Source organism: Panthera leo, chromosome A1, assembly GCF_018350215.1.
Source record: "Panthera leo isolate Ple1 chromosome A1, P.leo_Ple1_pat1.1, whole genome shotgun sequence".
Taxonomy (NCBI): domain Eukaryota; kingdom Metazoa; phylum Chordata; class Mammalia; order Carnivora; family Felidae; genus Panthera; species Panthera leo.
Window position 1 is genome coordinate 97,781,863 of NC_056679.1, and position 26,583 is coordinate 97,808,445.

Below are 26,583 nucleotides of genomic sequence, written 5' to 3' on the forward strand. Positions count from 1 at the left end.
TACCCAGCAATGCATAAGCATCAGGCTCTTTCTCCACCTGAGAAGATACATAAGTGACCTCCACTATCAACGGAGAGCCCCCTTCTCCATTTCTGGTAAATAAAAAAAAAAATGTGTTTTTAAGTTTGTTTATTTTTGAGAGAGAGAGCATAAGCAGGGGAGTGGCAGAGAGAGAGGGTGAAAGAGGATCCAAAGCGGGCTCCGCGGTAAAGCAGTGAGCCCGATGTGGGGCTTGAACCTATGAACCATGAGATCATGACCTGAGCCAAAGTTGGACACTCAACCGACTGAGCCACTCAGGTGCCTCCTAAATAAATATTTTCTTAAGGCACGGAGAGCAGGGCCAGGGTGGGAGGAGGAGAGGGCTGTGGGGAGAGACCCATTTAACCTCAGCCCTTTTTTCGAAGGTAAAATACAGAAATGTCTGGGAAGGATAACAAGGATGCAAAGCCTGTGGCCTCAACCAGGTGAGCCCAAGAACTCAGATCTTCAACACTTGTGAGCAGAGAGGCTGAAAGGCAGCTGTATGCGTAGAGCATGGCAGTCTTCCAGACACTTTCAAGAGTGTAGATGCAATCATACAACAGGAGTTGAGGAGAGCCTCAAAGTCAAGTAGCAGAAAGCCACTTTTTATACTAAGTAAACAACTTGTTCTTTTCTGCCTTAAAATGTCCTGTGTACAGGTTCAGTCTCCTGTCAGCAGTTTAGAAATAAAAAATACTAGGGACGCCTGGGTGGCTTAGTCAGCTAAGCGTCCAACTTCAGCTCGGGTCATGATCTCGAGGTCCGTGGGTTTGAGCCCTGCTGACAGCTTGGAGCCCGGAGCCTGGTTCAGAATCGGTGTCTCCCTCTCTCTCTCTGCCCCTCCCCTGCTTGTGCTCTCTCTTTCTCTCTCAAAAATAAATACACATTAAAAACAAAAAAAAACCTATTTAATACAATAGATGTCCTTATGATGTGGGGTTTTTGTGTCCTGAAAGTGTAGGTATATGACTAATTTATACAGATGCTTAGTATTTTTCACTGCAGAGAATGTACAGCATTGTTGACTATGAGCAGATACTTCCTGAGTAAGCCTCTCTTCTCTTCTTGATTCTGCTGGTCTTGTCCTTTGTGAGTCTGAAAACTTGCTGACCTTGTTGTTCTTAGCATACATCTGGACAGCTATAAGCAAAAGGCCCCAAAGCCCAGGCTTTCTTTCTTTTCTGTAAAACAGCTTTGTTGAAGTATAATTTAAGAGGAGAATTTTCGGGCTGTCTGGGTGGCTCAGTCGGTTCAGCGTCCAACTCTTGATTTTGGCCCAGGTCATGATCTCACAGTCCGTGAGTTGGAGCCCCACATGGAGCTATGTGTTGACAAAACGGAGCCTGCTTGGGATTCTCTCTCTGTCTCTCTCTGTCTCTCTCCCTCTCTCTGCCCCTCCCCCACTCATGCTCTCTCTCAAAAATAAATAAGTAAACTTAAAAAAAAAGATTTTTCTGCTGCTCTGTGATAAAATTCAGTTAAGAGAGTGTTAATAAACCTTCCTTAAAATCAAGGTCACTTGAAAGGCTGAGTTGTTTAGATCTGTGTTCAAGATTGCCAAAATTATACCAGTAAGCTCCACATGGGCAGAGTCCGTTCACATGTGATACATATACGTATTTGATAATGCCCGGATGAATAGAAAAACACCCAGAATCCTAGCCAGTATGTTAAGTCTCCCATCTTGACACAGAAGGCGGAAGATCCACTATTGGGCACGAGCAGAAGGTCCACACCGTGTGTGTAAGTGCAGTTTGGTTTTAAGTGACAAGGATTGCCAACTTAATTGCTGTTTTGTATCAGGTGGTCTATAATGATTGTTGGTGTGACCTCTAAGCATATTGCAGGACTAAAGCATCCTGGAATATTTATTTTTTAATTTTTTTTTAAATGTTTATTTATTTTGAGAGAGAGAGCATGAGCAGAGGAGGGGCAGAGAAAGAGGGGACAGAGGATCCTAAGCGGGCTCTGTGCTGACAGCAGCAAGCCCCACGAGGTGCTCCAACTCAGGGTCCTGGAGATCATGATCTGAGCCCACATCTGACACTCAAGCAACTGAGCCACCCAGGTGCCCCTGTTGGAATATTTCTTAAACATCCAAGAGTGAACACATTCCACAGGAGGTAAATCATCATGAGTACTGGAGCATTATTCTCTGGGGGCTGAACAGGGACTAATCCCCTTTTGAATAAAAGCAGAGCAAAATCAAGATGAAGTGACTGACCGAGCATATATGGGAAATGACAGGGAAGTCCCAGAGAATCTGCTGTCCTTTGGCTTCACTTGTGGCATGGGGGGATGGGGCAGTGCACTTTGCCCAAGATTATACTGGCGACTGAGGGGCGTCCTTGTCCCCATACAGTCTTTTAAAGTTTCTTTTTATTTTATTTTTATTTTAATATTTACTTATTTTTGAGACAGAGAGAGAGCATGAACGGGGGAGGGTCAGAGAGAGAGGGAGACACAGAATCTGAAACAGGCTCCAGGCTCTGAGCTGTCAGCACAGAGCTTGATGCGGGGCTCGAACTCACAAACTGCGAGATCCTGACCTGAGCTGAAGTCAGATGCCTAACCGACTGAGCCACTCAGGTGCCCCAAGTTTCTTTCTTTCTTTTTTTTTTTTTTTTTTTTAATTTATTTTGAGACAGAGATAGAGAGTGAGCAGGGGAGGGGCAGAGAGAGACCGAGAATTCCAAGCAGGCTCTGTGCTGTCAGCACAGAGCCCAACTAAGTGCTCAAAGCCATGAACCCATGAGATCGTGACCTGAGCTGAAATCAAGAGCCCAGATGCTCAACTGACTGAGCCACCCAGGTGCCCCTACAGTGTTTTAAAATATGCTGCATGTTCCTTACTCTTGAGCTGAATCTGGACGTTCTTCCCCAAGGTGACTGCTGGATTGCATTTAAATGCTAAACAAGTTTTTTCCAGGTTTCCTGAGGATGGGGGTGGGGGAGCCACTGTTCAAAGATGGAGCTGCTACAGTGACTCTGAATTGAATTATGAGGCTGACGTGGCTGCCCTTGGACTGTTCATTCAGCAGCCCTTCTTCTCCTTGGCTAACCTGAGCAGGGCTGCAGGCCTGTTTGTGAAGCCGGTGTAAAAACAAGCAGAACATCAAGGGCATGTATTTTAACGCGTCTCATGTGGTTTGTACGTAACTGGACTTGCAAAAGGAGATTTAATAATTCTTATGAGGGCACTTTCTGCAAGAAGAGGCTGAAAATGAGCCCTGCCTGCAGGGGACTGGGCCCGGAATTTGGGTTGTCTGAGTCTGCGTAACCATCACCTTGAAAAAGGTGGCACACCTTAGTCCAGTTATAGATGAATGGGAGCTGTCTTACCGTGTGGTGCACAGCCCTGATGAGATCCTGTAGGGCCCCTGGTGGACATCTGCAGACATCGGGGCTGTGGTGAGGGAGGGGGAGGACCAATGATGTGTGTGCCAACAAGGGCTTCCAGAATGATTCCTCGGACAGGCCAGGAAAGGTCACTTCTTACTGGTGGGGGGAGCATTTCTTTGGGATCAGAATGGTCACGTCTCCTCCATTAAGTTTGAGGTTGCCGAGTGAAGGTCCACATCTTCACAGCTCCTGACTGAGAATGTATGGCAGAGGGGACCAGGCAGTGAACTGTGACTTTCGGAAGGATGCAGACTGTTACCCTTCAGGTGGTGAGGTCACTTTCCAGGAGAGGCTCCACAGCACTCATATTATCCAGATGTTTCTCCTCTTCTCTGGATTAGCTGTCTTTCTGTCATCATCCTGCCCTTTCAGTGAAATGGAGATAAAGGTCTGCTTAGGGTCTTAGCTATGTTAGAATCACTCAGTAATAGGAAGTGATTGCATATCTGGGCCTTATATTAATCTTTATAATCACCTTTACTGCTTGTGACTTGCATAAATGCTTTTTTCCTGTTCAAACCCAATATTGAAATAAAAAGTTTGAGCATCTTCTACAAAAATTTACTTTTAATGGTGCAATACTTTGTAATAATCTCTGTAGGACTTTATGCTTTTCAAATCATTTTTTGCTTGTATCACCTTACTTATTTTTTTTAATGTTTTCTAATTTATTTTTGAGAGAGAGACAGAGTGTGAGCAGGGGAGGGGCAGAGAGAGAGGGAGACACATAATCGGAAGCAGGCTCCAGGCTCTGAGCTGTCAGCACAGAGCCCCCGACGCAGGGCTTGAACTCACAAACTGTGAGATCATGTTCTGAGCCGAAGTCCAACGGCTAACCAACTGAGCCACCCAGGTGCCGCTTCTATTACCTTATTTAATACCAAACATAAATATGTCAAGTAAATACTATTTGTAATCCTCATTTTACATGTGAGGGAAGGGAGGCCCAAAGAGATTAATTTGCTGAAAGTCATTAAAAAATGATAAATTTTAATTCAGGTTCTTTAAATCCAGATCTTTTGTGTATTGTTTTCACCAAATTTACCTTAGTGCCTACTCTTGTGTTTTTGCCCATATAAAAATGGGAAATGAGGAAAAAGAAAGCAGCTGGAGAAGATACTTATTAAAAGAATATAACTTTTCTCAGAGTTCACCATCTTTCCGGTATGTTATTGGGGCATCTTTTGCCTTAGATTGGTGAGAAAACTAGTGCTCTGCAAAATACCTCCATTAAGACAGGTATCTCCATGTCAGCTCTAATCCACGACCCTCGGAAGGAAAAACCAAGGTTTCACCAAGTGAAGACGCCCACCTCTCAACCAATTGTAAGGAGCCAGTGGACCAGACCAGGGGGCAGAACTGAGTTCTCCTCCCCACGCTCTGCCAGACTTTCTACTCTATCAGCATTTCAAAAGCCGGAATACCGGCCTCCCCCTTTGGCATTTGGAAAGAATTTATCCCGCTTTGTCGACAGCGCGGGAAGGGAAGGGCGCTCTCCGTTCCGAGGACCATCCTTAGAGCTACCTTGTAATGGAGCTGCTCCCGCGCCCGAGCTGGGGTTTGAGTAAGAGTGCTCGCCCGGGTTATGCTGAGTAAGCCGCCTTGTCTGCTTTTTCAGTGCAAAGGTAAGGGGTGGAGGCCAACCCCACTTTCTTCAAAAGGCCCTGCTCTTGGGCTGGTGAGGTTGCCTGTGCCTGGTGAAACTGGTCCTTCCAGCCACATGGACCAAGGGCCACGTTACTTTCCCCGCAAAAGGAACGTACAAACCAGAGCAGCTTCAACATCCTTATTTCTTGGCATGTCAGACCCCAAGACAAGGAAAGTTAAATGGGCGCCGAAAAATGTAACCCAAAGATCCAGGGGTATTTCTGTGACCGTAAGTGCATTTCTTATTTCTGTGCAATTGCAGCGCGCGCTGAGATGAGCCTTGTTGCTTTAGTTGCACATGTATTTCACAGGCTTAGCCAGCCTCGGTCACGTTTGCCCACGGCGCCCCTCGGCCCTGCCTGTTCCGAGAGTCGGGCTGCGGTCCTGGCCTCCACCCCACCTGCGTGCGCCTGGGCCCCGCCAGCCGCGCCAGGTCGCCTCCGCCCTGCGACGGGCCGGGTCCGCGCGGCCCCGGGGGCGGACTCCCGCCGCCCAGCCGAGACGCGATTCGTCACTCTTGCAGAAGTTTCCCCCTGCAAAAATCCCTGCACCAGAACCAGCCCTCCGCCCCGGGGAGGTTTTGATTTTAGTGGCTCCCCTTCCTTTTATTTTCTGTCGTGAGCGGGGTTTTGGCCTCGGAGCAAACTTGAAGCTCGTCTGAGTACATGTCAGCGGTAATCGCCCCTGCAGCCGGTTACCCTGACACCATGCACTCCGAAGCAGAAGAATCCAAGGAAGGTATGGCTTTGATTTCTTGGGGGTTGGTGGGCGGGGGGAGCGGCCAAGTCCCGCGGAGGAATGTGGAGGAAAGGCGTAGTAGGGGCGCAGATGGGAGTTTTACAACGAGCGGTGGCTACTTTGTCGCAGCTCAGCTAGAGCTGACTATACAGAGCCCTGTACCCTGCTCACCCCGCAGCCCCAACGAGACAAGGAGAGGACGAGTCCGATTTAGCGCAGGCAGCCCACTAAAAGCTGCTTTGTAGATTTGTCTGGAAAGGAAACGGCCCCAGTACTGACTCCAAGAATGCAAAATGTGCTTTGAAAAGCGCTTGCCTGCCTGCATTAGGACTTCTTTGCAAGAGCCCGAACAGTTGAGGGACCCTTAAAAAGGGTTTCAGAAATTGGAAACTCCGTGTGTTTCCGGTTAAAAGGGGAAGCCGAGTGAGGGGGAGAAGTGAAAGATCTTCATTTAGGGAATAGGTTAGTTGTTGTTTTTTTCTTTTTTTTTCTTTACTGACTTTTCAGTGGTGAATTCATTTTTTGGGGGGCTTAAGGGAGCCCAGAGATGTGAGGGGCGTCTTGTGCAGCTTGTAAACTGAGGAGTTTGTCTGTTTCTAACTTCACCCAGGCAAAGGGTTTCCTTTACTCCTAACAGAGAACGGGTGACAGGGCTGGAAAAGCTCCAACGAAAACACAATTATACGCTGGTGTTAGTTCTGGGAGTTTATTTGTGTGTGAATGTTTGTATGCTTTGTTTCCTGAAACTCGATGTGTACAAAAGTCCTCTTGTAAGTGGGGGTGGGAGGGAGGAGAATTGGGGAAAATTAGAGAGTAGTAGGAGAGGAGACTGTTCATAATTATGAAAATTCCTTTTCTTTTGGAGCAGCCTCTTGGGAAACTGGTAGTTTCAAGTTAATGGCAGCAGCCGCTGGGAGCCTGGGGAGCAGAAAGGAACCCCATCATTTCTCCATTTGGTAGAGGTGAATGACTTAGGGAGATCCCTTCAAACTTGGCCTCTTCTGTCTTTTTACTGATTCCTTTCCCAAAGTAAAGCTCTGTGTTTCATAATGTGGTCTCTGGGGGCTGGTGTTTACCTTATTATGTGGTGTGGGGAAAGAAGTCAGTAAAAGAGGTTGTTTAATAGAAATATGAGGCTGTTGTGAATGAAAAATGACAGCCAGGAGCATTGTGTTTGAGCTTGATGTGGAGCGTGGGGGATTAATGTTTCCTGGCTGTGGCCTCTGTCTTGATGGAGCCATGTGCTGATGGCTGGTTTTTTTTTTTTTGTCTTTATAACAGCAATTTATAGTAAGTCAAAGGTAGTCAAAGGCAGATAGGAAACAGGCTGAGAGAATCCAGCCTGGTGAACTCTTGTACTGACTACAAGTAATATTTAAATTGGCATTTTCTCCCAGGTGTGTTTTTCCTTTCTTTTGGGAAAGAAGGAGCAGGGGGGGAAGATGGAAAAAACGTCATCGCAGAGTGTAGACTATATTCCTCTTGCGGCATCCACCTTGTTCTCTCCCGCCCAGCTCTCTGGATAGTAGCCTAAACACTGAGGGTGAAGAGGGTGCTTGATGGCCCCTCCCTACTAGGTCCTCCCCTTACTACCTCCACCTGCCATCATTTCCATTCTGCAGAACTGCAGCAAAATGGTCTGGACTCTGCTTTTTACAGAAGGCCCAGAATTTTAAAAAAATACGACATGAGGTGCTACAGTTTTACATTGATGGCGATTAGGGAAAGATATGGAATAACTCTGCAGGGAGATGGCGTGAATACTTTATTCACAGAATCATTGTCACTTCTGCCAGGAAATAAAGGGTGTGTTTGTGTGTGAGTGTGTGTCCATATCCTGGGCACTTCTTACAAGGCTGGGTATTAGCTGTAATCTAGAACCCTCTGTTTAGCTGTCACCCCCGGGATGTCTTTGAAAGGACTTACCCTGTGTAAAGTATTACTTTTTCTCTCTCCTCACTAGTCCTTTCCCCTCTCCTTAGCTTTTTTTTTTTTTTTCTCCTGATAGAGTTGAGTATCTCATTTAGTGTGGCATTACCACAGGCTCTTCACAATGTCTACATTGCCTTGCGATAGTTGGTGCCTGACTTCCTATCATGGGAGATGCTTGTAAGTCATTATTCTGAGCTCCAGTGAGAGACTTATACTTTCTTTGGGTTAAATCTGAAAAAAATATCAAGTCGATTCAGAAGTCCTTAGAGGCCAACATATTTGTGTATGTGAATGAATGTGGAAGCAAATGACTGGGGATATTGTTAAGCCATCATAGCTTAGAACGCACTTGACTCTGTGCCAGGAGGGCTGAGATTCCATCCTCAGTCTATGGCCACCTCCTAAAGAATTGACTGAATTTTGCCTGCTTACAAATGAATAGGTGATTGTGCTTGAGTATTAAACAGAAAGAAATAATCCAGTCCTGGCTTTATTAAAAGCTGAATGAATTTAAGATATATGGGCATGATGTGAATAAGAAAGCAAGAGAAATGAAGGACGAAACCCACTTTGTGAAAAAGGGGAAGGTCATAGAAAGGAAGACACCAACAGTTTCCAGTGGACGGCGGCTTCCTGAGGAGATAGGCTGACGGCCACATTTTTTGCGTTTAGGGGCATCCTGTTGAGTAAATTACTTAATTGTGAAATAGAAAAAATGAAGGGCGGCTCTGATCTCTGAGGACCTTTCTACTGTTAAACGTCATGGGATGCATAATTCCTTCGTCTAGGTTCTTGTAGCCTTGGTACCAGAAAGTAAGAAAGACATTTTTTTATAGTTTTTTTTTTTTTAATGTTTATTTATTTTGAGAGAGAGAGAGAGATTGGGAGAGGGGCAGCAAGAGGGGGAGAGAGAGGATCCCAAGCAGGCTCGGCGCTGTCAGCACAGAGCCCAACACGGCGCTCGATCCCATGAACTGTGAGATCAAATAACCGGAGTCAAAATCAAGAGTCAGACGTTTAACCGACTGAGCCACCCAGGTGCCCTGTGAGGAAGCCATTGTTAAGGAGGGGTTGCTATGTGGGGACTCGGGAAAAAGTGACCCTGGAGCTGTGAGTGAGCTCAGCTCCTCCTCTGGGGCCCCTAATAGGTTTTACCCTGCCCTCACCCATTTCTCTCCTGCCTCCTCACCAGGCCTGCCATTAGACCATCCCTCAACTTCCTGCCCCCAGAGTGACAGACTCACCTTCACCCATTCCCTCCCTTTAGGTGTCTGTGGAGTAGGTGTCCTTCCCACAGCAGATGGCCACGCCTTCCACCTTGGGCTCCTCACCGCACCTGATGTCTTTCCTGGTTCTTTTCCATCAGCTTCCTAATTCAGAGTGTTTGCACCTGCTGGGCCTCCTGCCGGCTATCTCCTTCTCCCCACCTGACGTTCTTTTCACTTCCTTGGAGGGATTTGTTCTGAGCCTCCAGCCTGAATTAGGATCTGCCTTCTCTTAGAGCACCTGTTCTTGGCCTTGCCGTTACTGTTTAGCATCTCTTCTCCAGATCACAAGCTCTGGAGGGCAAGACCACATCTGTTTTCTTCCCCAGTGTAAGTGGTATGAGGTGATCATTTCCTATTCATACAGTCAGTGACTGAGCTCCATTCTTCAAGGTATCCTCAACACTTTGTCCAATTTTAGGCATTTATCTCTCCTTTATTTTTGTTTTAATTTTTTTTTAGTGTTTATTTATTTTTGAGAGAGACAGAGCGTGAGCAGTGGAAGGGCAGAGAGAGAGACAGAGAGAGAGAGAGAGAGAGAGAGAATCAGAAACTAGCTCCAGGCTCTGAGCTGTCAGCACAGAGCCCAACATGGGGCTTGAAATCACAGACTGTGAGATCATGACCTGAGTCGAAGTCAGACACTTAACCAACTGAGCCACCCAGGCACGCCTCTCCTTTATTTTTTAATTTTTATTAGAAAAAAAAAATTTAATGGGGGTGCCTGGGTGGCTCAGTCAGTTAGGTGTCTGACTTTGGCTCAGGTCATGATCTTGTAGTCTGTGGGTTCAAGCCCTGCGTTGGGCTCTGTGCTGACAGCTCAGAGCCCAGAGCCTGCTTGAGATTCTGTGTCTCCCTCTCTCTATCTGTCCCTCCCCTGCTTGTGCTCTGTCTCTGTCTCTGTCTCTGTCTCTCTCTCTCAAAAGTAAATTTTTTTACTGTTTAATTAATTTTTTTTTTTTTTTTGAGAGAGAGAGAGAGACCTGAGCCAAAGTCAAGAGTGGAACACGTAACCGACTGAGCCACCCAGGCGCCCCTGAAGACACAGTTTTGAAACTAAAATGTACTGAGGTCTTCTGTGTGCCAGACACAGTGCCAAGCAACTGATTATGTATCTCATTTAATACTTGTATAATAATCCCTTGTGTTGACTCCGCATAACAGTAAAGCAATCTGAAGTCCAGAGAGGTTGCAAACTGTGCCTAACATCACAAAGCTAGAAAAAGTGGAATCAGGGTGTGAATGGACGCCGACTATCCGCAGAACCCATGCTTTTAACCCTGACCTGATACTCCTGGGAATGTCCCAAAGCTACCCTCCCCCCATCCTCAAGCTTGGCATTCAGGGGGATGCTCCCTGTGGTCTGTGTTCGTTTGCACCCTGGCTCGGGAAGCAAGGGGTGGAGAGGCCAGGTGTTGGAGAAGAAAGAGGAGACCCAGGCTCTTTCCTGCCTCTCAGGGACACGGGTAGGGAGTCTTGAGTGCATTCTTCTCCCCTGGTGAGGGGATCTAGGAGCCCAGCAGGGCTGGTAGGGGGTACCTGGAGCCCACTGCAGTGGAGGGTTGGGGGAGACCCAAGCACCTTTGGGACAAGGTTTTTTGAGTCGCCAACTTGAAAAGGGAGTGTGGACTCCCCTGGTCACTGAGATGAAATAGGCTTCAGTTATGTGTATATTAGGTTATCACAATTTGGTGACCTTATAGTATCCACTCGGCTTCAAGTTTCTTCAAAATCTGCAAGATGGGTATACACAGTGAGTGATCCTCAAGTCCATTGTGATCTACTCAGTTAACTTGTCATGTCTCCTGGTGATGAATTAACTTGTTGGCAATATGCACAGACATTTACACTCTCGATGGTAGCCCTCCTCGGTTGAAATGTCATTTTAACAGGTAACTGACCTGTTCCTCAGTGACCGTATGGTAGTTTCTCAGGACTTCAGGTTACCTATGCTGAATCTGTCTCACCATGGTCTGCCCTCTCTGGGGTCCTCACTTCCCTGGTGGGTTTTCATGAAGCCTATTTTTTTGTTTTTTAAACCTTTATTAGTATTATTTTTTAAGTTTATATATTTTGAGAGAGAAAGAGAAAGAGTGTGTGAGCAGGGGAGTGGCAGAGTGAGAGGGAGAGAGAGAGAGAGAGAGAGAGAGAGAGAATGAATCCCAAGCAGGCCCTGTGCTGTCAGCACAGAGCCCAACACAGGGCTCAATTTCATGAACTGTGAGATCCTGACCTGAGCCCAAACGAAGAGTCGGGAGCTTAGCTGACTGAGCTACCCAGGCGCCCCTCAGGCAGCCTGTTGTGATCAATCAACTTGGCAGTCGGATGACTGAAGTCAGCCAAATGACAGGACAGAGGTATGCCTGAGGACTGACTCCTCATAGAGACTTCACACTAGAAAGAACAGGACCAACACCTGGCAGAGTATTTACCATAGGAGAGAACAGCTCACTTTTTCCATGGTGGTAACTTGTTCATCTCTTCTGTCACCAGAAAGCCACATTGGGTAGGGTCCTCGCTGCCTAGGGACCTCATGAGGTGCGACAGCTTCTATAACAGCATTCCTTGCTAAGCATTACTGTACCGGTTTTCTCCCCTCTTCCCTCCCTGTGCCGGCCCTTCTCTGCAGATGGAAAGAAAAAGAAAGGCTCTGAAGAAATGCATGGCCCTGGGTGCGGCTGACCTTGATGTCATGTATAATGTAAGAGGTCCAGCATAGGGTCTAAAATACCAGACTTTGATGTGATCATGTTTCCTTTTATGTAGTCATTAGCCTTGGAGTACAGAGTGCTCACAGGGACTAAAAGTGGAACATTGGTTTAAAGGTCCTTGCCAAACCATCTTCTGTATGGTGGACATCACTGATGACCCGACATTGTTCCACACCCCCGGCTTCAGGGTGTCTGGGCCTTTTTCTTCCTCACTTCTGAAATTTTCATCAGACTGAATATGTATCACGCTTTTCTGGTCCCCGAACTATGACACCAGTAAGCAGTCAGGATAACGTAGATGATTAGGTTCCCTGTTCCTGGCTGTGGGTAATCCGGCAAACAGCCGAAAAAGTGGGCAAGTGCCAGAGCATGCAGTAGGGCCAGAGAAATCTCCAGACCCAGTGATTTCACTTCAGAGTAACGCAGAGTCGCTCGATCTGCCACAAACTGTTTATTTGTCAACATTTCCGTCTGTACGAGAAGTATGCTAACAACTTGGAAAAGAATGAGTTGAGCTTCGTCGTATACCTCTCTTAGTGGGTTGTGCCTAAAATGATAGCATAAGCTGCATTTTAAAAAAATCAACTCACTGGGGCACCTGTGTGGCTCAGTCATTTAAGTGTCTGACTCTTGATTTTGGCTCAGGTCATGATCTCACGTTTCGTGGGATCAAGCCCTGTGTCAGGCTCTAGGCTGACAGCACGAAGCCTGCTTGGGATTTTCTCTCTCCCTCCCTCTCTCTGCCCTTCCCACTCACTCTCACTCTCTCTCTCAAAATAAATAAACTTGAAAAAAAATCAACTCATTGTGTCTGTCTGTAATATTTCAGGAAGATCTGCGGTAAGGAGACTTTGTAATTAAAATGATTCTCCTCCAGACACAAGTAAAATCACCACGATTTAGAGTTAAAAAGCAACAGCACACGTTCTTTTATCTTACCTCTTATTTTAGAGATGCAGAACTGAGGCCCAGAGAGGTAATGTCCAGGCCCTATCAAGCACCGCACCCCTCTTCCCCCTCATGCCTGTTTGGCCAACAAGAAGTTTTGCAAACATAGGTTTTTTGCATCCTGCATTTGTTCATGAGCTCTCCTTGAGGCAGGACGGACCTCATCTGTTTGTATGGCTGCCGTTCACCAGCTTTGGGGGGAATTTACAAAACCTAAAGGGAGTGGTTGAACACCTGAAGATTTCCTATTTCACCTTCTCCTAAGTGGATAACCAGTGAGGAAGATGAAGAGGCACTGTGAAGTAAAATTGAGCTCTGCACATAGGTCTTGTTCACTCCCTGGTGTGGAAAGTGGGAGAGTCCAAGTGAGAGGCGATTACACAGTGAGCTAATTTGTTTTCATTCCTTTGAGAAGAGCATCATTCAGGGAAATTCACCATTGAGGGTGCCGGTTGGGCAGGGGCGCTCTTGTGGGGAGAACGTGTGCACCTGTGTGGGTGGGAAGCGCTCAGACACCGGACGGGCGGCTGCAGTAACAGATGGGCGCCCCACAGTCTCGTTTTCCCCAGGGCCCCGCAGGCCTGGTGCATGCTGGGAGTCAGCCCTCGGCTCCCGCGGCCGCTGACCAAGGAACCTGAAAGAACAATTACTTCAATCTTGTTCTAAGAGTTTAAGAAGCTTGAAGAAGAGTTGTGCTGCAGTGCGTCCTGAGTGACTAACTGCTGAGTGGGCACTGAATGTCTCAGAGGTGTTTCTCTGGGGATCTGCAAGCCTGGGCAAAGCCTGTGTTGCTATTAAGTGGTACCTTGTGGTATTTATGTTTATTTTTTTTATTTTTTTTAACGTTTATTTATTTTTAAGAGACAGAGAATGAGCAGAAGAGGAACAGAGAGAGAGAGAGAGAGAGAGAGAAGGAGCCACAGAATCCAAAGCAGGCTCCAGGCTCTGAGCTGTCAGCACAGAGCCTGATGAGAGAGATGGGGGTTTGGTGTTTGTGTGTGTAGTACCATCTGTGCGCGTACTTGGGAATACGCTCTCCGGGTTTGTGGTGACAAGATTTAATTTTGTAAATAACTGGGAGCAGACTTTCTCCCAAGGAAATGGTGAAGTGCCCTAAGTGACCATGACAGCTTTAGGCTCCCGAAGCCTTAAGACCTTATTGCCTGGGGTCCCTGCGTGGCTCAGTCGGTTAAGCGTCCGACTCTTGATTTCCGTAGAGCCTAACACGGGGCTCGAACTCACGAACCGTGAGATCATGACCTGAGCTGAATTCAAGAGTCGAACGCTTAACTGACTGAGCCACCCAGGCGCCCCGAGAAGCCGGTTTTAGAGGCCAGGAGAATGAGACAGTGGTCAGCCACGTCTGAGGAGAGGCTTTGCTGCCTTCTCGTTGGGGTCTCAGCAAATGCTGAGAGCCTAAGATCTCATCTGCTAAGGGATTAGACCACATCGTGAACATTCAGTCAGTACTGCGTGGGAATGAGGGAAGGTGTGCAGGCTGTGGGGTGACTGTCCCAGCTCTGAGCAAGCGCCCGTCTCCTAAGGAAGGGCTACTCCCATCATCTCCATTGGTGCACACCTTCAAATCTCAGTTGCCCCCTGATTCCTTTCTTGATCTGCATCCCGCTCACCTCAGCCCTGTCTCTCTCTGTGGCGTTGGCACCGTCAGCCCTGGGTGCCTGAGGCTAACAAGTGAATCCTGGCAGGAAATTTAATCCAGCTCTTCACACCAGGAAGAAGCTTTGGCCAACCTGAGAATTAGAGAATGTTTCTAGCTTCCCTTTCGCCTTCACATCCTCTCCCCTCCCCCCCACCCCATGCCTTTTCTTCCTGAGGGCCTGTCTTAGAAATCTACCGATGTATCTGCCAGGGACACCCTAGATTTGACAGACTTTCGTCTTATACGTATAACGTAGGATTTGGGCCACACTAAGTGGTTGAGCCATCCTGAGAAATTTTATGTTTCTCCTGTTGGTCACAGCAGTGGGAATATGCTGGTCCCTTGTGAGAGCCGATGAGGGGATGCGTGTGTCAGTGATTAGACAGCTTCACTCAGCAGGTACTGGGTGAATAAGGAGGTTTATAATGACACCCAATGACAGAATGCGTCCAAGGCCTGCCTAGGATATTCAACCTGATGAAGGCCTCAGTGCACGTTCTGTAGAGAGCACGGAAGGGTGGGCTTGTCCCAAGGAATTTCTTTTGTTCTGTGAAGTTATTCGATAAAAGTGAGATACTACTGCACTGACTCTGCTCTTTATTGTAAAGCGCTTATAACACCGTTTTCTCCTTTCGAGGTTTAAAATTAAAATGAAGTCAGTTACGAAAGAGCTAGCATGGCAATGGACCCCTCCCCAGGATCCCGAGTCTAAATGTCTGACTCCAGTCCTCCTGAGAAAGGAGATGATAGTCAAAGAAGAGGTCTCTTGGGAGAGTTTTCAAGGAGTTAGCCTTGAGGGGCAAGTCACATGTACTGAGCGGGAACAGAACCCTTCTAGAAAACCAGAATAGCAAGGAGCTTTGAGGGAGCGGCCACTGGACAGATTTCAAAATTTCAAGGGAACAATGAGGAAGAAATCGTGAGTGGGAGCCTTGTGGAGAGGGAGGGGGCGGGGATCCAGCCCTGATGTGGAGGTTCCAAGGGCACGGGTAGGCATGTGGAGAGACAGGAAGGGAGGAGTAAGGAAGTAACTCTGGAACGAGAAGGGAAAAAAACAAAAACAAAACTTGGGCAAAACGAGAGAGGTGAGCAGTGGTGTAACTGAGATAATGGGATAAGACGTTTTGACAGTTTGGTCTGTTGGGGTGTGAGTTAACAGTAGGCGGGAGGGTGAGCTGGTCTCCCAAGTAGGAGGCCCACTTGGAGGCAGCGGAACAGTGGCCTGTGGAGGACACAGGAGCTCTGTGGCTCTTCCCGGTGGGTGGGATGAATGCCAGGCCCATAAACAAGGACGTGACACTGAGGAATGCTGCTGCCTTTCCAACTGCTGAATCGGGGCCAGTCAGAAGCCAGGGCTGTGTTGTCTTGGCTTGGATTTCTAGCGACGCTCATGCCGGGTTATAAAAATGATTTCCTCAAAGAGCTTGCAAATGGCAGACGATGAGTTAGAAAAAGGCAGGAAAGCCAGCCTGTGGGAGTCGTTTCAGAGCCCTCTGCCGGGTCGTGCCATTCCCTTTTCCAGAAGGCCTTCGGGTGAATGGCGGTTGGAGGAGTAGAGATCAGTCACCCCCTCCCAGTAAAGCTGTCCCTCCCTTCTGGGGGGTCCACAAACTAGCAAGTCTGACGGTAAGCAGGCTCACTGAAGAATTTCAGGCTGAGGAGTTTTTATGGGTAGAACTGGTTTAAATTATTTGGCTCGCTCGACCATAGCTGACTTGATGATCTGACTGATAACCCCAGACGCACAGGAGCAACTGCACAGGAGTGAGTATTTGACGATCCTGCTGTGGCCCTCCATCCCAGCATGCTTTGCGGTTGCCCCCTCGGTGCCTGGGGTGCGGGCGTGCCGGGGGGGAGGGGGTGCTGCGCCTCAGGTTTCTCTGTGATGGCACTTGGGCTGGCTTGTTGTGACACGCGTAAGGGTTAATCAAGTAAAATTATAATTGCCGTGGGGAGAGCCAGCCTCGCTGAAGCCTGACAGCCCTCAGGGTGGCCCGGGATAAGGTCCTTCTTCCCATCCTTAATTGTTTTCCTCTGTTTCCCAAACATGCGTTCTTACTGTCACACGGTGGTGGTAGACCAGTGGATAAAAGTTTACCTTTCTGCTCTATATTTCAGTCCTCTGCATTCATGGTTTTGTAAAATTCTCAGGCGGCCCTTCCTTTACCCTAGAATTAGACCATATTAAGAGAAAGGAGGATTTCGTTGCTGCTGCTTAGTTCCCTGAGATAGTCTACAGTCTTTGGACACTTTTGTAGATGAAGATGTGGGCTGTCACTTGCACTATTAATCTTTTTTTTATTTTTTTAATGTTTACTTTTGAGAGAGAGAGACTGGGGAAGGGGTGGAGAGAAAGGGAGGCACAGAATCCGAAGCAGGTTCTAGGCTCTGAGCTGTCAGCACAGAGCCCGACCGGGGCTCGAACTCAGTGCGGTGAGATCATGACATGAGCTGAAGTCTGACGCTTAACCGACTGAGCCACCCAGGCACCCCACTTGCACTATTAATCTAAAGGGTAGGAGTGAGAGAGCTGTTATATTTGGTAGGGATGCTAGAATAGTCCAGAAACTACCAGCAAATAGTCTCTTAGAATAATATTGTCTGTTGTTCTTTCATTTTTTTTTTTCTCCATGGCACCATCTATCCCTCTTCTGTGAAATAGTCAAACCTGTTTTCTTTGTATATCTTTTAAAGCTTCAGTTAGCCAGATTTTTTTTCCCTAATGTTCGATGCTGTTTTTTATTCCATGAATAACTCAATTCACTAAATGTAGGCAGCTACTAAACTTGGCAGATTGTTGCCATCTTCATGCCCCTGGACAGGAAGTGTTCTGTATAGATATGACTAACCAGTTTCCAGGCTTAAAAATAAAGTGGGGGATTTCTGGACAGAATAGGTCTTTGTCAGTCATTTCAACATGCCCGCTAAGTATGAAGCTCCAAGCCAGCCACTTAGCTCTCTCATTTTTTCCGTGCTCTCACTTCACCTGACATTTTCTGTTATACAGATTGAAACTGATTTTATGGTGTTCATTCATTTTTAATGAACTAAGAGGGTATTTGAGTTGTCATGAGAATCTGTGAGAGTCCTTATTCTCTCCTTGCTGCCTCTTTTATCTTGAGCTCCTTTTAAATCATCACCCTCCCGAAGTACGTAATGGGGAAATGTCGTTGGCACCTGGGCAGCTCTACATACTATGTCTCTTATGTTCTTGAATCTAAGGCCCGATGGAAAGAGCCCTTTTTTCCCCAAAGTTACTTCCAGTGAATGTAGTGATTCTTAAATTTCTTTTGTCATGAAGCCCCTTAACTGCTTTGGAAGAATTATACCATTTTTTAAAATGTTTATTTATTTTTTGCGGGGGGGACACAGAATCCGAAGCAGGCTTCAAGCTCTGAGCTGTCAGCATAGAGCCCACTTGGGGCTCGAACCCATGAACTGCAAGATGACAACCTGAGCCAAAGTCAGACGCTTAATGAGCTGAGCTACCCAGGCACCCCAGAACTCTACCATTTTGACAGATACCAGAAGGCTTTTCAGCGTCTTGTCACCTACAGCTCTTATTTCAGGACTTCACAGATAACTTCAGATCTTATTTTAAATAATGTAATTTTTCCCTCCCTTAATGGAAATACTGTTTCTCTTCTTTCTTTCTTGTCCTAAGCATCTTTCTTTGATCTTAATTCTTAACACCATAGCATTTCATAGAAATGCTAAATTAGATACAACATGTATTAGATGAGACTGTCTCTAACAACAACAACAAAAAGTGTTTCTCTCTCCGAATCATGAACTTTGAGCAAGGGTTAGTCTTCAATGTGACGACTCCAATTTGTTTTTCAAATAAGAACATATGCCAGGGAATGATGATTTAAAATACAAAATGCATGTAAATGCTTTTCGATTCTTTGGGACAATGAGGCCTTATTTGCCAAGTTTAGAAATAAGTCATAAATCCATAAAGAACAAGGTTATGGTTACTATTCTTGGGTTGAAAGTGGCTGTGACTCAAGTTCTTATTCTCCCATGCCTCCTCCTTGTTGTCTCCTGCTCTGTTATGAAGACTAAGGCAGGACAGGGGAACCTGGGTGGCTTAGTCGGTTGAGCATCTGACTTTGGCTCAGGTCATGATCTCACAATTCACAAGTTTGAGCCCTGCGTCAGGCTCTGTGCTGACAGTTCAGAGCCTGGAGTCTGCTTCCGATTCTGTGTCTTCCTCTCTCTCTCTGCCCTCCCCGGCTTGTGCTCTGTCTTTGTCTCTGTCTCTGTCTCTCTCTCTCTCTCTCTCACTCAAAGATAAGTAAACATTAAAAAAAAAAAAAAAAAATGACTGGGGCAACTGGGTGGCTCAGTTGGTTGAGTGTCCGACTTTGGCTCAGGTCATGATCTCACAGTTCGTGAGTTCCAGCCCCGCGTCAGGCTCTGTGCTGACAGCTTGGAGCCTGGAGCCTACTTCGGATTCTGTGTCTCCCTCTCTCTCTCTCTCTCTCTGCACCTCCCCAGCTCATGCTCGCACTCTGTCTCTGTCAAAAATAAATAAACTTTAAACAAACAAACAAACAAACAAATAAATAAATAAATAATGACTAATGTAAGACAGAGTAAGCAGCCCCTGCTATGATTTGGGTTAGAGCTTGATAAAAAAATCTAGTCTTTTGAAAATACAGGACTCCTGTATTTGTGCTTCAAATACCCTGTATCTGTTCTAGTAGGATGCTTTCAAAAGAAAAAGGGAAGTGTTTATACAAGCTGAATTTTCATTGAATAAAATGTTTCCTTAATCGAAACTGTTCATTTCCTCTGTCTTTGTAGTAATCAGGACTCTTGCAGTGGAAAGAATCTTCTAGTTTTTATGATGATGGGAATGTTGTAGGCAAACAGAAAATGTTTGATGACTAATGGAGTGTGAGAGTAGACATATGGTCCGGGGGTAGAATATTTTGCAGAATTAAAATCTCTGCTGTTCTCGTGAGATTTACGGATCACCCAAACATTGATGATGATCCATCATTTGTGCTTGCTGTCTCATTTTTAGGTACGGGGAGGTGTTGTACTTCATAGGTAGTTATGCCATGCATGGTTCCAGCAGCCAAATAAAACCAAGATGGACTGACTTTCAGAATGAACTGTGAATATGCGGGGCGTTTAAGAAGTCCTGGTAGGACCTTCTTCTTGCTGGTTCCCTTTGAAGCCATATAGGTGATGTTCAGTTTCCTAGCTGCTGTTTTGAACCACAATGGCCAGGCCTTAGCTCAGCATAGACCCACGAGAGAGCTTTAACCAGACCAGGTGTGTTCAGGCTAATGGAGGCCATAACAGGGTAACTTCTTACTCTATTGAAAAATGATGGTAACTGGAGAGTTGTCTTTCGGATTGGGGCCAGATGGGCTTTATTATCAAAACACTTCCAGCACATCTTGTGGGGCAATGGAAAAAGGAGTGGTTTGGGTAGCCCTGGGTGTTTGAAATGCGTGCCTTTTTTTTTTTTTTTCCACTGCTTTTTTTGTTTGTTTGGCCACAGAAACATCTTTTTGTTTCACTTCATCAGAATTGTGTACCTCTTGGGTTCTTCCTGGGTTTCAGGCCTGGGACATTGATCAGCCCAGAGAAGCTTATTACTCTTAAGTCTACTTTAACATAAATAATTACTTTATTGGAATAAGTACTTTAAAATAGGTACTTGGTTGGGTGACAGGGAAAGAGGATAAATTCAGATGTGAAATTCTTTAGGCTGAGTAAAGCAGGCCTTTAAACCTGATTTAATGCTTTTAACAATTAAAGCTCCAGCTTTCATTTGTTAGTTTATACCTGGGAGATGAGAAATGGGCTTTATCAGGCTTTGACAGCAGATTAAAGACCTCAACCCTTTTTAAAACATCAACATACATGCTCTGAAGTTCTATCAAATTATGAGTGATAAAGGCAAGCTACTGGTCAAAATGATCTGAAATGTGCTTGAAAAAAATCTTGCCTCTAAGACCAGAAGGGACCAAAGCAGTGGTCTTTCTAGGATTTGACCATTATTTTTCAATGAGACCAGAGACCAAGAAATAGCTGTTACTGAGACCTCTTCTGACCCAACACCAGCCTCCAGGCCTCTCCTCAGTACCCCTAATGATTTAAAAAAATATCTTAAAATATTTCAGATTCTTTACCCTCCATCAAAATGCAATGAGCCATAAGTCAGCTCAAGAAAAGATGGCCCAACCCTGACTCCTCAATACTTTGTTAGATACCATTAAAACCTTAGAGACCTGGGATATTATTAAGGCCTCCATTTGGAACCTGGAATCTTAATCCAAGAATTCTATAGCTTTTTTTTTTTTTTTTTTTCCCATATCTAAGATTGCTCTGTTTTGTGATAATACCAATTTAATGCAAGAAAAATACTCATAGATGCTAGACACGTGTATTCAAGATTTAAATTCCTTTCGATGTCAGCTAGAATCTCTACACATTCATTTAAACTTGGTTTCTATATTTTGGTGGGGGCAGCATGTCAAGTAGTTTTATTTTACTCTGTAGGACGTAATGAAAAACACTTTTTTATTTTGATTCATCAGCAGGGAATATATAGCAGAATTCATTTTGGGTATTTGCTGTAGAATGTGCCCTGCATTGGAATGTGGGTGGAGTTCTGGCACTTGTGTATTCATATGTGTTGAGGGAATAAAGGTATAGAGAAACACGTGTTCACTGCCTATATAAAGACCAGCTGTACAGCTGATAGTTTAAAAATACTGTGTGAGACGATGTTTATGTCCAACAATAGCATCTGTTTCCTTCATTCCAAGGTCAACAAATGGCATTAAAGAGAGATTCTGAAAATGTAAGAGAGAGAGCTCTTTTTTTTTTTTTTTTTCCAAATCCATTAACTCTACTCACCAACCTTTTCGAAGCAGGAGTGTAAACTTAATGGCATAAATGGAAAATTAACAGGAGATAAGTTCAAGGGGGAAACTGGTTAGGGTAAGTTTTTAGATTTAGAAACTTACACCAATCATACACTTGGGACTTGATTCATCTTTTTCCCATTATCTATTGTCTGTTTACAATATACATTGTCTCCCATCTTGGAGATAAATCCATTATTATTTTTCTAAAATATCTTCTGCCTTGGGGCTCCTGGGTGGCTCAGTTGGTTAAGCGTCTGACTTCGGCTCAGGTCATGATCTCAAGATCCATGAGTTCGAGCCACATCTGGCTCTGTGCCTACAGCTCGGAGGGTGCCTACCTCCCCACCCAGCAGCCCAGAGCCTGCTTCAGATTCTGTGTCTTCCTCTCTCTCCGCCCCTCCCCTGCTTGTGTTCTGTCTCTCTCTCTCTTTCTCTCTCTCTCTCAAAAATAAACATTAAAAAATAATAATAAAATAAAATATCTTCTGCCTTTTGCAGCAGTGAAGATATTAAAAATTATGTGAATAAGAAAATTTCAACGAAGTGTGTTGTCTTTCTCCTTAGACACAATATTTTAATTGCAGGTTCTGTTACATACTGAAGAACTTACTATAAAATAACTACTTGATATGATCAGTAATATTTCCCAAAGATCTGACCATAAGCCTTGCTAATCAGTTAAGTCAGTAAAATTATAGTCATGGCTTTATAAACTGAGTTTTAGTGGATCTCATAAGGCCTCCAATTTTTAGAAAATCACTCTAGATACCAGAGAAGTACAAATTGACCATCATAAGTTGTCTTTCATATTTTTTTTAAAGGTTTGGTTAGTTCACTCTGCTTTTATTTGCTTATGGGGATCTTTGTCCTATGTCCGTTAGCCAAGTTAACCCTGGTAGTGTGAACTGATTGGTCCCAGGCATGCATAACACCTAGAGTCATCATCCTACAAGGTGCTCAGCCCCTTTGCCCACTCCAGAAACAAAGCCTCACCACCTACCTCCCCACCCTCAGCCTGCTAGGCACACTTCCTAACCTTTAAAACAAAAACTGACCTAAATACAATAGCTCTTACTTTTTAGCACACCAAGAATGACTTCCCCATAGTAGTTGTATTCAGTGTTTGTAATACCCCCAAATTTAAGACAGAACTAGGACATATTTCAGTTCATTTAGGAAACTGGTTTCCAGTTTTTAAAATCACCTCAAAACTCTCCCCACCAGGGAGTCAAAACCGCCACACACCAGGAATCTGACCAGAAATCAGTTAACGCCGGTAGCCTTCACCAGAGAAGGACATGCCATGTGGAAGATCCATCCTGTATGCTTGAGCGGTTTTCAGTCTCCAGGAGCTGTTGGACCTACACATATGGAAGTACATGTGGGAGGACTGGCACATCCGGACTAGAGAGGTTGAAGAAGGGCTGTCTATGGCTGAATGGTTGGGCACAGCCCTTGAGATATGGATCGCGTTGGCAGGAGGCTTTGGAAAGGAGAGGCATGGGTTTGTTTTCCAAAGCACGGAACGTGTTCCATGCTTTGGAAAGCACTGGTGGTGCTCCAGTGACTGATTTGGGGAGGCTGCAGGCATAGGGTTAAGTCACCTCCAATCACATTACAAGATTAGTCCATTTCAGTTCCCTTCGAATACTTTGCATCATCCACAGGGAATGCCTGTATTTGAGGCTCTCTGACTTTTGCCACCTTACTCATGCTGACTCACCTCCTTTTGTATCATGCAGGTAGACAGGAGGCTCATGGTCTTCCACAGGCAATGACATCTGGTTAAAAATGAAGAGTATTTTTTTTCTCATCTAATTAATTTTTTTTTTTAATTTTTTTTTTAACATTTATTTATTTTTGAGACAGAGAGAGACAGAGCATGAACGGGGGAGGGTCACAGAGAGAGGGAGACACAGAATCTGAAACAGGCTCCAGGCTCTGAGCTGTCAGCACAGAGCCTGACGCGGGGCTCAAACCCACGGACCGTGAGATCATGACCTGAGCCGAAGTTGGACGCTTAACCGACCAAGCCACCCAGGCGCCCCTCATCTAATTAATTTTTATAATTAATTTAACAATTAAAAATTTTAAAATTATTTTTATCATGATGATACGTGTAAGGGAGGAGTACCAGTCATCATTCACATAGTATATATGATTCTCTTTTTAAAAATATTATTTTGCGGGGCGGTGGGGGGCGCCTGGGTGGCTCAGTTGGTTTTGACTTTGGAAGGTCCTGATTTCGCAGTTTGTGAGTTTGAGCCTTGCATTGGGCTCTGTGCTGACAGCTCAGAGTCTGGAGCCTGCTTCAGATTCTGTGTCTCCCTCTCTCTCTGCTACTCCCCTGCTCACACTCTGTCTCTCTCTCTTCCTCTTAAAAATAAATAAACATTAAGAAAAAATTTTAATATTTTTTAATAATATATTAAGTAGTCACAAGGAAATAAAATACAGTAATAAGTAGAAAACAAAAACAAGTTGTAATGGTGGTCCTCGAGGGACACGGGTTTGATGTTACTAAGGTAAATATAGGATGGCTTTCCAGATGAAAAGAGAGACTTCAGCAAAAATCTGGGATGGGAAATACAGGCGTTTTGAGGAAAAGGGGAATAAAGAAGTTTCTGGAAGCCCATAGATCCCTTGGAGCTTCAGAACTAGGTAGTCAAGCCTGCTTATCCTTGATTGCCAGCTCAGGGAACACAGAACTGTGAGCATTTGGGAATCTGCCAGAGTCACACCCTAGGCTGTCCTAAAAGTGATTCAGAGTGGCTTGAGTGCCTGATCATGTAAAGCAGGGGTGGCTAACTCATTTGCCTCGGGTCATTTCCTGGCCAGGTGATGAACTGTAGGGCCCATTTCCCCCCAAACGTTGAGCACCCCCCTCTCCCCACAATGTTGTCGGAAGTTCAGATTTTCCTTGAGAAGCTGGAAACATGAATTTCTTATGTCCGTGCTCCCAACTTTTACATGTTGTTCACTAATTGCAAAAAGGATTAAAACATTATGAGGTCCTATTTCGGGGCTGATGACAATGTCCTGGAAGGAGACAGTGGTGATGGTTTGCACAACATTGTGGATATAAGGAAAATCACTCTGTACAGTTTTACAATGGTGACAATGGTGAATTATATGTGTTATGAATTTTATCTCCATTTTAAAAAGAAAGACGCATTGTGGAGACCCAACCAAAACATGTTACCAGCCCAACGTGTGTAATCTCTTCTTTAAATGAAGGAATTACTCCATGGGTGCCTGGGTGGCTCTGTGAGTTAAGTGTCCAACTCGAGATTTCCACTCAGGTCATGATGCCAGGATTGTAGGGTCGAGCCCTGCATGGAGCTCCGCACTGGGTGGGTAGCCTACTTAAGATTCTCTCTCTGCCTCTGCGCCTCTCCCCCCCGCTCGTGTGCACGCTCTCTCTCTCTCTCTCTCTCAAAAATAATAGATAAAGGAAGAAAGGAAGGAAGGGAGGGAGGGAGGAATTACTCTTTGCTACATTTGATAATTCCAGAATCACAAAGCACCTTTCCACAGAGGAGCCAGTGGCCAGGAGCTAAGGGGATCACCTTGAAACCCTTTGACCTCCAGGCCTCAGTGTTTCCACCTGTAGTCTCCACGGTTTCTTGCAATTCTAGAAACAGGACAGGTCATAGGCATGGTGAGAAGAGAAACAGCGACCTTAATTCTGGAGCGCCGAACTGTAGGGATGAAACGGCAAAGCTTCGAGAAGGTGGGGGCTGCCAGAGTATTTTAGAGAAGTGATTTATTTTGTTGCTAGTTGGCAACTAGTCGTAAAATTGGTAAGTTAGGTTGTTTGCCAAAGTTTATTTTACCCAAATATCTGCCATTAGGGAAGTAATCCATCTCCAGGACAGCAAGTTCATGTATTTAGAGAAACGTTTTTCAGTTCTTACAAAAGAATGACTGTATTGGTCTTTTTAGTTATTTTCTTTAACTGAAAAATGAGTTTAATATAGCAAGTATGTGTCATCAACATCAAAGGTTTATAATTATCTTGACATCACTATTTTGTCTCTGTGGTTTTCGGACAGCTTTATTATTTTTAATTCTAAATATAATTTTAAATTAGCTGATTTCAGGAAGGGTAAAATAGAAAGTTTGAAGGCTTTACAATAGGTCCTAACTTAATTTTCAACTCTTTCTTTCTTAATAAGCTACCAAAGACAAGTAGAGTTCATGCTTTTCAAAATTTCCAGTTTCTTTTACATTTATTCTAAAAAAAAGGGGGCCTTTTTTCATTTTAAAAAGCAACCTCTACCCTAAAAACAGAATTATCTTACTATCTATGCAGAGTGTGGGTTATTTAGTAATTTGAAGTTCTAAATATTATCAAAAGATGATTATTTCAGATGCCTATTTTTGGTTATAAACTGACTCATTTAGAATAAATTTTTTCCAAGGGTTTACTTCACAATACTTGTTCTTAGGTAAGAGTATTTGAGATATGATTCCTAAGTAATAGTAATTGAATTCATTTATCATCTCATATTTTGCTTCACAGAAAAACAGTATTTCTTCCCCACTCCACCTGTATCTTTTTTCCCACCACCCCTCTTCAATAAGACCTGGCAATTTTTAAAGCCAGCAGATACATTGTAAAGAATAGTTGACTATTTATTACATGAAGAAATAAATAATCCCAAGGGTTTTACTTTCAGGGAAAATGGAAGCAAATAAACATGATATGAAAGAGTTTGCATTAAGAGTTAGAGACAGCATAGAACATTTTTTAATAATTTTTTAAAATGTTTATTTATTTATTTTGAGTGAGAAAGAGAGATAGAAAGTGAGCAGGGGAGGGGCAGAGAAAGAGGAGAGAGAGAGAATCCCAAGCAGGCTCTGCACTGTCGATAAACTCGCAAACCGTGAGATCATGACCTGAGAAGAAGTCAAGAGTCAGACACTTAATCGACTGAGCCACCCAGGCGCCCCCAGTATAGAACATTTCTGACTGGGTTAATCAATAAAGGCTTCAGAGAAGAGGTGATATTTGGGATGAACTGTAGGGGAATGGACAGGATTTCCCCCCAAGATGGCTCCCCCTTGCTTCCTTCATGTCTATGCTTGGTATCATCCTTTCAGAAAGGCCTTCCCCCAAGTACCCTGTATAAAATAAGTGTAGCTCCTCGAGTTCCCACTCCCCTCCTATTCCGCTCCAAAGCATGCGGACACACACACACACACACACACACACCCCTGAGTTTTTTTTCTAGCCCTTGTCACTACTGGACATTTTTATGCACATGTTATTGTGTGTCTTAAGTCTCCCTGTACTAGAATCTGTGCTTCTTGAGAGCAGGCACTTTCCCTGGCACACCGTAGGTGCTCCATAAAAT

General features: G+C 44.9%; 1 protein-coding gene across 3 annotated transcripts in view; it reads left to right on the forward strand.

The window, feature by feature from the left end:
- Positions 1-26,583, forward strand: part of TNFAIP8 (TNF alpha induced protein 8) — a 131,218-nt gene that overhangs the window by 87,972 nt on the left and 16,663 nt on the right. The window contains exon 1 of one of the 3 annotated variants that reach the window (XM_042933646.1): positions 4,341-5,811. The exons of the other annotated variants lie outside the window; for them this stretch is intronic. Within the exon in view, the coding sequence (XP_042789580.1) occupies positions 5,739-5,811 (73 nt within the window). The 5' untranslated portion in view covers positions 4,341-5,738. Of the gene's footprint in view, positions 1-4,340; positions 5,812-26,583 lie in introns of those variants that run through there. 3 annotated transcript variants of the gene reach the window in all.